Raw genomic sequence first — 12,891 nt, 5'->3', positions numbered from 1 at the left:
ATAGGAAAGAGAGGGGACATTAAATGATGCTGTAGACAGCCCATCAGCAAAATCAAGAAAATGAGAAATTCTGCCAGATTTTCAGCAAATTAATTGGAAAAAAGAAAAAGAAGAAAGTGAATCCTAGAAATTAAAAGAGGTTTAAGGAGGGGGGAAAAAGGGTGTAACTGACACCCTAAAGAGTCTGGAAAACTCAGAAAAAATTACATAATCCTAAATTTCCTTGCAGTGTATGACCTTATCCTGATTCAAACAAATTATTCTTTTTTTTCGAATTATTCTTAAAATTTGTGAGACAATCCATGAAATGTGAACACCAAGTATTTTTATTGTATGAATAAATAATTGTGAACATAAAAAAAAGAGGTTTAAGGGACATAAAAACTAAATTCAATGTTCAGATCCCTTTTGAACCTCAATTTGAGGAAGTCCACAATAAAAGAAAAGTATTTCTGAGATAACGGAGGAAAATTTGAATATTAATGGAATATTTGATATTAAGAAATTACTAATCATGGTTAATTTTAAGTATAATAGTTATGTTATTAAATTGTTTTTAATGTTTATTTATTTGTGACAGAGGGAGAAACGGAGTATGAGTGGGGGAAGAGCAAAGAGAGAGGCAGACACAGAATCTGAAGTGGGCTCCAGGCTTCGAGCTATTAGCTCAGAGTCTGATCTGGGGCTCAAACTCGTGAACCCTGAGATCATGACCTAAGCCAAAGTTGGACGCTGAACCTACTGAGCCACCCAGTTCTTAAGAGTTCTTTTCTTTTAGGGGGTGCCTGGGTGGCTTAGTTGGTTAAGCGTCTGACTTTCGCTTAGGTCATGATCTCACAGTTCGTGGGTTCGAGCCCCGCGTCAGGCTCTGTGCTGACTGCCAGCTCAGAGCCTGGAGCCTGTTTCAGTCTGTGACTCCCTCTCTCTCTGACCCTCCCCTGCTCACGCTGTCTCTCTCTCTCTCCTAGAAATAAATAAAACATTAAAAAAAATTAAAAAAGAAAAAAGAGTTCTTTTCTTTTAGAAAACTCCTACAGAAACATTTATGGATGAAATGATATAAATAAGTTTGCTTCAAAATAATCTAGAACAAGCATGTGTGTATGTTAGATTAGGAGGAAAGGAGAAGGAGTATAGATAAAGCAAGATTGGCCATGTGTTGATAAATACTAAAGCTGAGCGGTAGGTATATAGTTTATCATACTATGTTCTCCACTTTTGTATATGTATGAAAATTCCCAAGATATAAAGTTAAAAAAAAACAATTTTCTCTTTCTTCTACCCATTATCTCCAAAGACTTCACTGAAAATGATTGTAAAAGATCTCTTAGGTTCCCAGAAAAGTATTTTTAGGTGACATTTCATTTTAAAGAAGGTACTAGTCTGATGGTTGTAGTCATTTTTCCACAAGAGGGCTGTCCTCTTGGTGAGATGTCTTTAAATCATCATCATCATGTGTGGTTTATCATGTGGTTGCAGTGTCACAGAATGCAATGTTCCGTTCAGCCTCTGTTCTGAGTCTTCCTCTCATGTGCTATAGATGCTGCTAATGGAAACAGTAGCCATGGAGGGAAGAGTAGTGCCTCCAGCTCTACTCCAGCCCGCCCAGGAAATTACTCTTTGTCACCAAGACCTAGCTATGCATCAGGAGACCAAGGTACAATACCCATGTTTGAGTTTTGAAATAATGCACCTAAATTATGGAAACAGTGCTACAGAGTTTGGAGTGATGAATTATCTGACAGTACACTCCCAGGTTTTCCTTAGCTTCTCATCCAAGGTTTTAAAGATTTATGAACAATGATGATTAAATATCTTGGTGATTGATTTATAAGGATGAGCCTCACTAGAAAATAGTGTTGAAACAAAAGTATAAGGAAGTGTCTTGAAAAACCAAGAGCTTTGCTGACCAAAGTACACAGTTCAAGGTTCTTTTCTGTAGTGTGACCCTGAGCAGATCTGAGCCTTCCTTTTACCATCTACAAAATTGGTATAAAAATATACTTATCCTAAAACTTCACAAAGTTGTTGACAGAATTGAATGAAATAATCTGGGTAAAATTGTAAATTATAAAACAACATACAAATGTGAGGTGGTATTGTTAGGGTGACTTTTTCTAATTTTACCTTTACCTCTGAAAATGTGGCTTTGACTTTCTGAGTATAATCAAATTAAAGGCCCCATGTTACTCTGAATTCTCTTCTTTCTTCCACTAGTAAGGATAAGGCTCATCTTTCTTTTTGCCTTTAGCTACCATATTTATTTCTGGGCCACCAAAGAAACGACACCGGGGATGGTATCCTGGGTCACCTGTCCCCCAACCTGGTTTAGTTGTACCTGTTCCTACAGTTCGCCCTCTTTCAAGAAGTGGTAAGATGGGTTTTAAGGGTTTGTTTTTTTTTTAATTAGCAGAGGTAACTTCTATTCTTTCCTTGAACCATTGAAGATTAATTTCCTTAATCAATCATTGTGTCCTGTGTTATGTAAGGAAATAATAGTAGCTGATATTTTGTCCCCATTATATCTACCTTTCCTAAATGTACATGAGTCATCACAATAGATCATAATTTAGCACCTGGCTTTGTTCTGGCCCACAGTATCAATAAGCCATTCTTTACACAGGGCATGATGCTAGTAATGCCCCAGAACAGGTCACAAATGGACTTGCTTTGAGAGTTGTGGTATTAGATATGTTCTCCTGAGATCTGGTTCCTTATGTGACCTGCACATATTATTTCTGGCCTGGATGGTTTAGTCTGTGGCTAGAAACCCAAAAAAACAACTTGTTCTCCTTTATAATAACCAAGCCATAGCCATTAGGTACCTACTATTAAATGTTCAAACATTGGTCTACCTTGCTGTATTAATCACAGACAAATGTAAATATACCAGTTCTAAGACATATATGGGATTCTTTAAATGTTTGTTTAAATAGCTTTAAAGACTACGAAGAGCTGCTATATATACTAAGAAATATGCCAGTGTTACTGTGTTCACCTCTAGATAGTACTGATTGGTGATGAATTTAACTTCACTCTTTTCTGTATTTTTCAAATTTTCTATAATGAGCAGATAAGCCATGATAACTGGAGTGGAGGTGGGGGAGTTATATATAAAACAGAATCTAAAAGATTACATGTGGAAAAACAACTAGGAAAAACTATGAAAATGCTAACTAGTAGTTGTCTCCAGATGATGTGATTATGGTTGATTTTTTTCCTTTGTTTTTGTCACTTCTAATTTTATACAATAAACATGAGTTACGTTAATTAAAAAACAATGGATCTTGAGACTTGTCAAACTTCTATATTAGAAGTATTAAGACTGTGTTGATTTTAGTTGTATTTCATTTAGCTTTCATGTCTAATCCTTCTTGTCAAACAACTTTTTTTCCAGAGTCCCTTTTATCTGCCCCAGTTCCACAGACCCCATTAACTGGAATTTTACAACCTCGACCCATTCCTGCAGGGGAAACTGTAATTGTTCCTGAAAACCTGCTGACTAACTCAGGAGTTAGACCAGTAATTCTGATAGGTAAGGGAAAGGAATTCCAGATTGCCTGTGTCTGCTGGCCTCTAGGACTCTTTCTCCATTTCATTCTTTGTGTATTTATCCATATGTGTTCATGCATGTATTCATTCATCCATTTATTGATTCTTTCAGTTTTTATTGGCCAGCTTCCTCATGCTGTATTAAGCATGTGACTAGAAGCTGTGAATAAGGCAAAGTCTTATTGCCCACAGGGTGCACTGTTTAGTGGGGAATCTATCGTGTAAATAAGTACAACATTGTGACATTTGAGCTAGTACAGGTTCACAACCAAAAACTACAAGAACTCAGAGGAAAGAGTGCCTAATTCTGCCTGGAGGGAGTCTGAAAATACTTCTCAGAGGTGATGTTTCAGCTGGGTCCTGAAGGCTTGGCAAGAGTGGACAAGGTGGGGAAAAGGACATCCTACTCAAAGAGAGCCAAACTACAGAGAAACAAAAAATCAAGCTGACAGGCCCCACTCAGGAGAACAAAGAAGTCGCAGAGTTGCATATCTGAACCATGGGGAAGCATCTGTGAATCAGTTATGTTTACGGAATCTGAGTGTTTCCAAGTCTATAAGCAGAGGTGCAGAAATTTAGAGGTCTCTAGATTCCAGAACTAACTTAGTGTTCTTCAGACCCATATCAAGGGTCACCTCATTTAGGGGCTATCCTAGGTCAGAAGGAAACCTGCTTTACCTTTGGAATTGAACAGATAGGGTATTTAAGCTCCACTGGATCTTTAGGGTATGTCTTTGTGAGGTGTTATCTGCTTCTTTTGGTTGACTTGAGCCTACTGACATGGATGGTTTTGCTTCAAGCCTTGTCCTTTATCAGGCTGCCCTATCCACTGCTCCTGAGCCTATAGGCACTGGGAGAATCCCAGTTGTTTAAATTCCATATGGTCAGGAAGTTCTTATTGAACATTTGAGTGGCATGCGTAATGCAGCTAAGCCTTGGAAAGATATTTGAAACATGGGGACCTTTTGGTGTCTGCCTTTTAGAAAGTCTCACAGAGGGACCTCTGTACCATACCACATCACGAAAACAGGGTACATTTTCAACATATTTTTGTCCTATCTACTTCTAAGATAATTTGAGGCCGTTTACAGACATTTAAGAAGGGAACATAAAAATAACTAAGATAGCACAGAGTAGGAACATGCAAGTACCGGTGACTAAAATAATATTGCTGGTGCTCAGTGAATTTAGCTTTTTAAAGTGTTTAAGAAAACCTCAGGAAATGAAACATATAGTTTGTTTTCTGTCATCTTATGTGAAAAGAAACTGTATTAAGAATTTTATTGGAAAATATTTTATTATTGCAGTTTTACAAAAAGATACAGAGATGTTTTATAAATTCTCATCAATCCTCTGTGGCAGATAGAATATTAACATGTCCTTTTTATGAGAAACAGAGATAATATAATCTGAGTCTTTTGCTTCCTGTTCATCTGATTTAATATAAGGTAGAAGCATCTGAGGATTCCCTAGGATATTTGAATGATTTGTTTGGTAGTCACCTCAGAGGACAGAAAACCTTGTTAAGCATCTTTAATCCTAGTTGAGCAAGTGTACCTGGTTGGACCTCAAAAAGGAATTGAACTTTATTGACCTGCTTCTATTGGGGCAGGCTATGGCACTTTACCCTATTTCTATGGAAATGTTGGTGACATTGTTGTGAGTCCTCTGCTGGTGAACTGCTACAAGATTCCACAGTTGGAAAACAAAGATTTGGAACATTTAGGGTTGACTGGCAGCCAGCTCCTGAGCGTGGAAAACATGATTCTTCTGACAATACAGTATCTTGTACGACTGGGTAAGCAATTTTTAATAATTATTTGATGGTGATGATTTTTATTCTTTTTGCAACATGTTTTTTTCCTTTCTTTCCCCACTTTCTCATATTAATCTATTTGTCTATCTCTTACTTTCCCTTTCATTTCTAACATTCTTTTCCTTCAACCCCACTCTCTATGACTGTTCCCTTTCTTCCATTTCTTTTCTACTCCTTTCTTCCACTTGCCTATTTTTTCCCCCATTTCTCTCTTACCTAACCTCCCTACCTTCTGGCTTTGCTTCTTTGGGTCCTAGAAGAGATAAATTGCTCCACCTAGTGTCCAGTCTCATGATGGTCCTAAGGTCTTCAGAGTAGTTAATACAGGCAGAACTTCAAACGGCTGTGCCATGGGCACCCTCCTCCCTTGGGGAGTCTGTCCAAGCCACCTTTCCAAAAATGCACCTATCATCTGGAATAAAAATTTAGCCATTGATTTAGACAATTATTTTACAATTTTCCACCTAGCCTTTTTATCTTGTTTATCTGCTGTCCCTACATCTATTTTTTTTCTTCTGCAGCTACATCCCTTTGATGTAGTACCATCATGTTTTCCTTCATTGAGGCAGTAACTATGGACCTCCCTGGAAGGCTCTGTAGGCTGTAGGGTAAGGGCGATACGTAGGTCATGAACCCTTTACTTCCTTTCTTTGGTATATCCTCCAGAGTCCCACAGTGGGTGTGTGCAGGTGTCCTGACAATACTGTCCTGGCTCAGCAGCATTTACATTGCAATGTCCTTTATTTTGCAAACTGCAGCAGGTCATCTAATGTGCAGCCTAATTATACATTTACTCTAGGACTTCAAGTCACTGATTTACTTAGGAAAATGTTCAAGATGTAATATTAATGGAAGAAATTTTCCATCTGCACTCTTAGGAATTATTTTAATGTTTGAAAATACTTAAGTGTTAAATAATAAAAATACTGGACTAAACAATGTGAAAGACAAAAGTTTCAGCTGACCATATTCAGTCTTTGGAGCATCAGCTAGCAGCTGTGGCTGTAAGTCTTGGTGCCCTGACAATGAAGGCCTACTTTGACATGGGCTTTTGAAACGTGGAAGGCTTCAGATATCACTTTGATGGTAAACCTAGGACTTGCTAATCATGTTGATTAGTGGGTAATAAAATTATAAAAACCACCTCTGTCTGCAGCTCATTTGATGTCATAATTTTGATTGCTACATACACTGACTTTCAGCTATGTTCCAAGATCTAAGACCAACCTTCAAGTGCATCCACAATTAGTAAAACAAGCCTGCATAGAGTAATGCTTTCGGCAGGTGAAGCCAGTCAGTGCAGCACTTTCTTCAATCTTAATAACAATTTAAAGTATCAAAGTCCAAGTTATTAAATGATCTAAATGGTCAAGACAAAATGTCTTCCCTAAAATTACTAAAAGCTCTTTAAAAAAAAGAAAAAATTCTCCATTCAGTTAGACCTCTTGTCTGCCTTGCAGAGTCAGTTTTTTCTAGAGTTTTACTGGCAGCCAATTAATATATCTCTCAATGTGCAACATGACTGGCTTTTTTTTTTTTTAATCTAAATTTTGTACGTTAGGACACCCATTCTTAATTGCCCTCTTATTCATCTCAAAAACTCCCTTGAATTTTTATTTGTTTGTATTGCCTTTAAGGTTTTAAAGAAGGCAACCAGAATATTTTTACATATGCTGTAGATTATAGATGGACTTATTTTTTTAATCCAAACTTTTAAAAGGACAGGTCTAATACTTTGATGGCCCAGTTACCTGGATGCAGCAGAGAATAAGAAAAGCAAGATTCTTCAGAACAAACAGGTCTTGCCACTGTAGTCACTTAAAAAAATATATCAATCTGTTATATCACAGTCTGAAAATCTTTTGAAGTAGATAATGAAATCAGCAAATCCAGTGATTATTGGAGGGCTCTGAGTCTGTTGGAACCTTGTCTTTTCTTAACGTAGCTCTATCTGAAAAGTCATCAGAACTGATGCGTAGGCTAAGCTGAATTACTGGAGATCAGCAGTTGATGGGGAAAAATTACTATTATCAAGCTTGTGGGAAGTAGAGAAAATGCTCCTGCAATTTAGCCATAAAGGCTGAGGATGAAGAAGTGATGGGTGGTGATTTGGAGCAAGGCATTTTGCTCTCTTACCTGATTTAAACTTTGGTACATTTTCCTCCATTTCTCAATTCCTAACAGTAATTCCATCAAAACTCTATGAAAGTGAATTTTAAGGCAATGGAGAATGCTATGAACATGTTTGATCATTTTATTTTCCCAGAATGCCTTTATATTTGAAATTAATTATTCGGCTTCATAGAACATGTTACTCATGGTTTGGAGTAGATCTTATAGACATACCTATGAACGAGGCCTCTGAGACTTCAGGTGGTCTGTCTGTGAGGAGCAGTAAGAAATGGCAGACAGAGCCACTTGCTTTTGAGCTATCATTTATTTCTGATGGAAGAAAGGTTTAAATAGACAGCCACCTTCCCTTCATCTCATTTGTACTGTGAATTTGTACAATTGATACAAATCTATACACTTTGAGCTCACTACCTACTATGTACTAGTGACCACTAATCATGATGCTAACTTGATAAAGCAAAATGAAGATAGAAGCTTTGGCAGCTCCCAGGTGATTACGAAGGTATCTACCCCACCCCCTAACAAGCGAGTGGAGAGGACATAAGAAACATTAACACAATGTAATCATTGTAGTGCTCTTGCCCTCTTTCCATGGATAGCATAAAAAAAAAAAACTGTGAGGATTTAATTTTCCATATCCTAAAAATATTACTAAACTTACATTTTCTTACTTTCCCAGAGAACGTGAGTAGTGGCCTGGGACACAACTTAAATCCCTATTATAGGAAAGAGATTTCTGACTCACTCAGGGTGTCTCCTTCTCATACAGAAGTCCAGTCCCTTAAACCTGTCTTCTTTCCCAAGGGGATTTGAATCCTGGGTTCTGAGGTTATTGTTTGATCTTGGGTCACAGACACTGAGGGATCTGTATCTGTCTACCGGAGCCTGACTTTCAAATCTCAGGTCTGAAGAGCAGGGAGTTAGCATAGGAATTCATTTGAGTCACTTGAATGCCAAACATTGATTTGCTTCAGAAAGAGAATCAGAGAAACAAAACACCCCTCATTCCCGGGGCTTCCGGTCACCCACATAAATTTAGCCATAACCACAACTAGAGGAAAGGGCCAAACACCATTCTTAACAACCCAGAACGCTGGGGAATAGGTAGGTGAGTGACATTCTGTGTCTAGGGAAAGTATGAGGCTGCTTAAAAATAAGTTAAAGTAAAAAATACTTAAACTTAATTTTCCTAAGGACAGTATGCCTTAAAATAGGTACACATGCAATACATCAAACTGTTTATCAAAGCAGCTGTAAATAAAATCAGAAATGAATGAAACCTAAAGTTTAGCTTCTTCCCTCATGAGTCATTTATGATGTCTGTAATGCCACGTTTAACAGGTCAATGAATATACCACCTTCAGTGACAATCCCCTAAGGAATTGATACTGTCTCTGAGTATATTCCCTTTTTACAATATTAAGATTAGCATAAATGAGGGGCGCCTGGGTGGTTCATTCGGTTGGGTGTCTGACTTCGGCTCAGGTCATGATCTCACAGTCCATGAGTTCAAACCCCGCTTAGGGCTTTGTGCTGACAGCTCAGAGCCTGGAGCCTGCTTCGGATTCTGTGTCTCCCTCTCTCTCTGCCCCTCCCCTGCTCGTTCTCTGTCTCTCAAAATAAAGACTTAAAATATATATTAACATATATATATTTATGTTATATATAGAAGCCTGCATATTTTTTTTAAATATTGAGGCAGAGAGAAGGTAACTTCACAATGGAAAATGCTTAGTAGGGGCTCCATACTTGAAGCCCCAACAGGAAAAAGAACCTGTTTGCCAGTTGGAGTATGGTGGGCTTAGAAGGATTATACACTGATGTATGTGTGTGTTTCTCTCTTTTCTAGCTGTGATATTTTAAAAATTCTAGCTGTAATTCTCTTCAATTTAGGTCCTGATCAGATACCTCTCAGGGAAGAATTTGAGCAAATCATGCTGAAAGCTATGCAGGAATTTACTCTGAGAGAGAGAGCCCTGCAGATGGGTGCTCAGTGTACACCTGTGTCTCCAGGACAGCTCCCCTGGCTAGCTAGACTAATTGCCAGCGTATCTCAAGACTTGGTTCATGTGATTGTGACCCAAAACTCTTTGGCAGAAGGCATTTCAGAGACATTGAGGACTCTCAGTGAAATGAGACACTATCAAAGGCTACCAGATTATGTTGTGGCAATTTGTGCATCGAAAATCAGAGGAAATGAATTTTGTGTGGTAGTACTAGGTGAGTAATGTGGGTTTTTTTGTTTTTTTAAGCCATTCATTCAGTCATCTACCCATTTATTGGGTGTTTCTAGCATTCAAGTAATTAATCTCTAGTTCATTGCTCCAACTTGAGTTCTTCCTCCTAATTTTAACTTTTGTTTTTCTCCTCAGATCAGATTTTTGTAGCCCTTAGTTTGGCTGGTGTCCCTGTCAGCTGGTTGTGGGAACATTATTTCAAAGCATACCCTAGTAATAGATACCCTTGTCTCAAGTAACTTCTGTTCTTAAAAGGTTTTGGAAATGTTACTACTCTAGCATGTGATAAAGCCATTGCCACAGGTGGCCTAAGCCAGTTAATCAAATTTGCCAGGAGCTTAGCTCCTATATTAACCTCCTCACTAAAGAGGATATTTAGTGTTATAACATTGACTCTAAAGGAAATGTTCAGAAAGTTGGTACATTATAAAATGTGTTTTTGGGGGTGCCTGGGTGGCTCATTGGTTAAGCGTCTGACTTTGGCTCAGGTCATGATCTCACAGTTTGTGGGTTCGAGCCCCGCATCAAGCTTTGTGCTGACAGCTAGCTCAGAGCCTGGAGCCTGCTTCGGATTCTGTAACTCCCTCTTTCTCTGACCTTCCTCTGCTCACGCTGTCTCTCTTTCTCTCTCAGAAATTTTCTTAAAATTTTTTTAAATTAAATAAATAAATAAAATGTGTTTTTGTTCCTTGTGCCGATTTTCTGTCAGGCACCATCGTGAGTAGCCAGCCATCTGGTCTAAATTTGCTTTTTTTTTTCTCTCTCTCTCTAGTGAATGGCTCTCACCTTTTCCTACTAAAGAAGCCAAGCCCCCTCACTTTGGCAAAACCTGCCTGCCCATCTCTCTCTGACATAAATCTTTTTCAGAAAGTTTCATCAGAAAGTATAATATAATACATTATTTTTTTTAATTTTCATTTGTGAAAACAACTAAACATCTTAAGTTTATATTTTTAAGACAGATATTCACAATAACCATGCACAAACAGTTCTTAAAGGTTTTTCACATTCTTCCCTAGTCTTTAAACACATGTACAGTATGTTTTCATTTATATTACAAATATAAGGTATATCATTTTTGCCCTGATCATCCAACATTTTATATAAGCATTTTCTGTTTATAGTTGTCATTTTAAATGCTCATAACTGTCCATCATTTGATGTGCCCTAATTGCCTTAACCAAGTCTCTGTAGTTACATACTTCAGTTGTTTACAATTTTTGCTATTATAAATCATATTTTAGTGAACATTTGTTCATGGATGTGTCACCTCCTCTCCCTCTGTTCTGCAGGTCAGCATCAGTCCAGAGCTCTGGCAGAGAGCATGCTCACCACAAGTGAGTTTTTGAAAGAAATTAGTTATGAGCTCATCACAGGAAAGGTCAGTTTCCTGGCATCGCATTTCAAAACCACATCATTAGGTGAGTGGTTGTAGGATTCAGCAACACTGCCAGCCCCTAGCTATGTGATTTTCTGAATTTAAATCTTAGCCTGTCAAGGAGATGAGTGTGGAGCTTAAACTTGCCAGCTGACCTTCTGTCATGTGAAATGGTTTATCCTCAGTATTTTGTTACTGACACAGAAAGGGGTCCAGAGGAAGGCACACAGACACTAGTATAGAGGGCCTCAGCTCAACCACTACTTAGTGATGTGACCTTGGGAGAGATTCTGCCTCACCAGATCTGTTTTCTAATATGTCAAATGGAGATAGAATGATCCCATCCTTCCCGCTTTGAATATTATGGAGGTCAAGAGAGATATGCCATGTGAAAACATGCAAATCAGTAAGTGCAATACAAATGAGGGTAGCTCTGGCTATAGAGGTACTCTACAGGCATGGTCAAGTGTAAACTCAGACATAAAAAGTTGGCTGAGTAAATTCAGACAGGAAAAGTTGGCTGGCTGACAGATCTTGATGAGAACCCAGCTTAGGTGCCCAGTTTGGAGACTGATAAATGTATCATTCCTTATAATCTTCTTATCTCCACTTTATTTTGTAATAGGTGATGACTTGGACAAGCTACTAGACAAAATGCAACAAAGAAGAGGTGAGAGTGTGGTTACCCCCTTCAACGGAGACCTTCATGAATGTGTGTCAGCTCAGGAGGCTGCTGCTATGATTCCAACACAAAACCTGGGTAACGTCACCTCAGACCAAAAGAGAAAATAGAGGCTAAGTCATTTTGAGGGTTTTTGAGGTCTTGTCTTAGAGTCAGACTATGACAGGCTTTTCTTCCTTGTCTACATGATAAATATGGTTCAAATTAAAAATGCCTTATAATGGGGCTTGGATCAAACAAACACCTTGTCCTCAGTAAATGTCTCCTAGAATTAAAATGAAAGACTTTATTATAAGCAGATTCTCTCCCCCCCCCCAAAAAAAATCCTGGGGTCTATGGGGTACTTTCCTTAGCTCCACCAGCTATTCCCAGAGAGCTTTCAGTGTTATCTTGGCTACAAAGAACTGCTTGAGTGTAGAATGCAGTCCATGCAGGACTCCTGGCTCTCCACCCCTTTGTTTACTCTCTGACATGTAAAACACACATAATCTCAGGGATTGCAAGGCATTCCTGGCAGATCGTGCAGTAACACCAACACATCATCTGCCCTACAAGCTTCCAGGATGTAAGAGAGGATGGTGGGACCAGGACTGAAGAGTTCCATCATTAGATTGGATTCCTTTATGTTCAGATTCCTTCCCCAATTCCCTATTTGACAAGGACAACATAGGGAAGGACCAAAATAAAAAGGATAGGACAAAGGGTAGACATGAAACAGAACCATAGAGCTGCTGCTGACAGACTTCTGGCCTTCACTTGATAGGAATGCATCATTTATGTATTAGGATTGCCTCAGCAATAAAAGCAGCATGGCTTGGCATCGGCTCAGTCACAGAAAAATTCAAATGCACACAATAAAATTTATTTACTTCTGCATGTTGTTTGGTAATAAAGCGATCACCTGAATGATTTAAAATGTGTTCATACTGTTTTTGAATTATTAACAAAGTTAGAACTTAGAAATTCCTAGAGTACTTACAGATTTCCACGTTCATATCCTTGATTCTCTGTTTAAGAAACATTGCTTAAAGATATTTTTAGGTTTCCTCAGACTTCAAAATTTACTAAGTTAAATTCTACAAAGCTATGCTAT

The 12,891-nt window shown here is 38.3% G+C and overlaps 1 protein-coding gene across 5 annotated transcripts in view; it reads left to right on the top strand.

Annotated features, from left to right (window-relative positions):
• Positions 1-12,891, top strand: part of GREB1L (GREB1 like retinoic acid receptor coactivator) — a 278,552-nt gene that overhangs the window by 195,641 nt on the left and 70,020 nt on the right. For all 5 annotated transcript variants that reach the window (XM_039218028.1, XM_039218050.1, XM_039218040.1 and 2 more), the window contains 7 exons: positions 1,541-1,657; positions 2,252-2,371; positions 3,398-3,535; positions 5,165-5,350; positions 9,395-9,721; positions 11,031-11,159; positions 11,742-11,876. In XM_039218028.1, coding sequence (XP_039073959.1) covers positions 1,541-1,657; positions 2,252-2,371; positions 3,398-3,535; positions 5,165-5,350; positions 9,395-9,721; positions 11,031-11,159; positions 11,742-11,876 — 1,152 coding nt within the window. The remainder of the gene's footprint in view (positions 1-1,540; positions 1,658-2,251; positions 2,372-3,397; positions 3,536-5,164; positions 5,351-9,394; positions 9,722-11,030; positions 11,160-11,741; positions 11,877-12,891) is intronic.

Source organism: Hyaena hyaena, unplaced genomic scaffold, assembly GCF_003009895.1.
Source record: "Hyaena hyaena isolate Hyena2069 unplaced genomic scaffold, ASM300989v1 scaffold_14, whole genome shotgun sequence".
NCBI lineage: Eukaryota > Metazoa > Chordata > Mammalia > Carnivora > Hyaenidae > Hyaena > Hyaena hyaena.
This window is presented reverse-complemented; position numbering and strand designations above follow the sequence as displayed.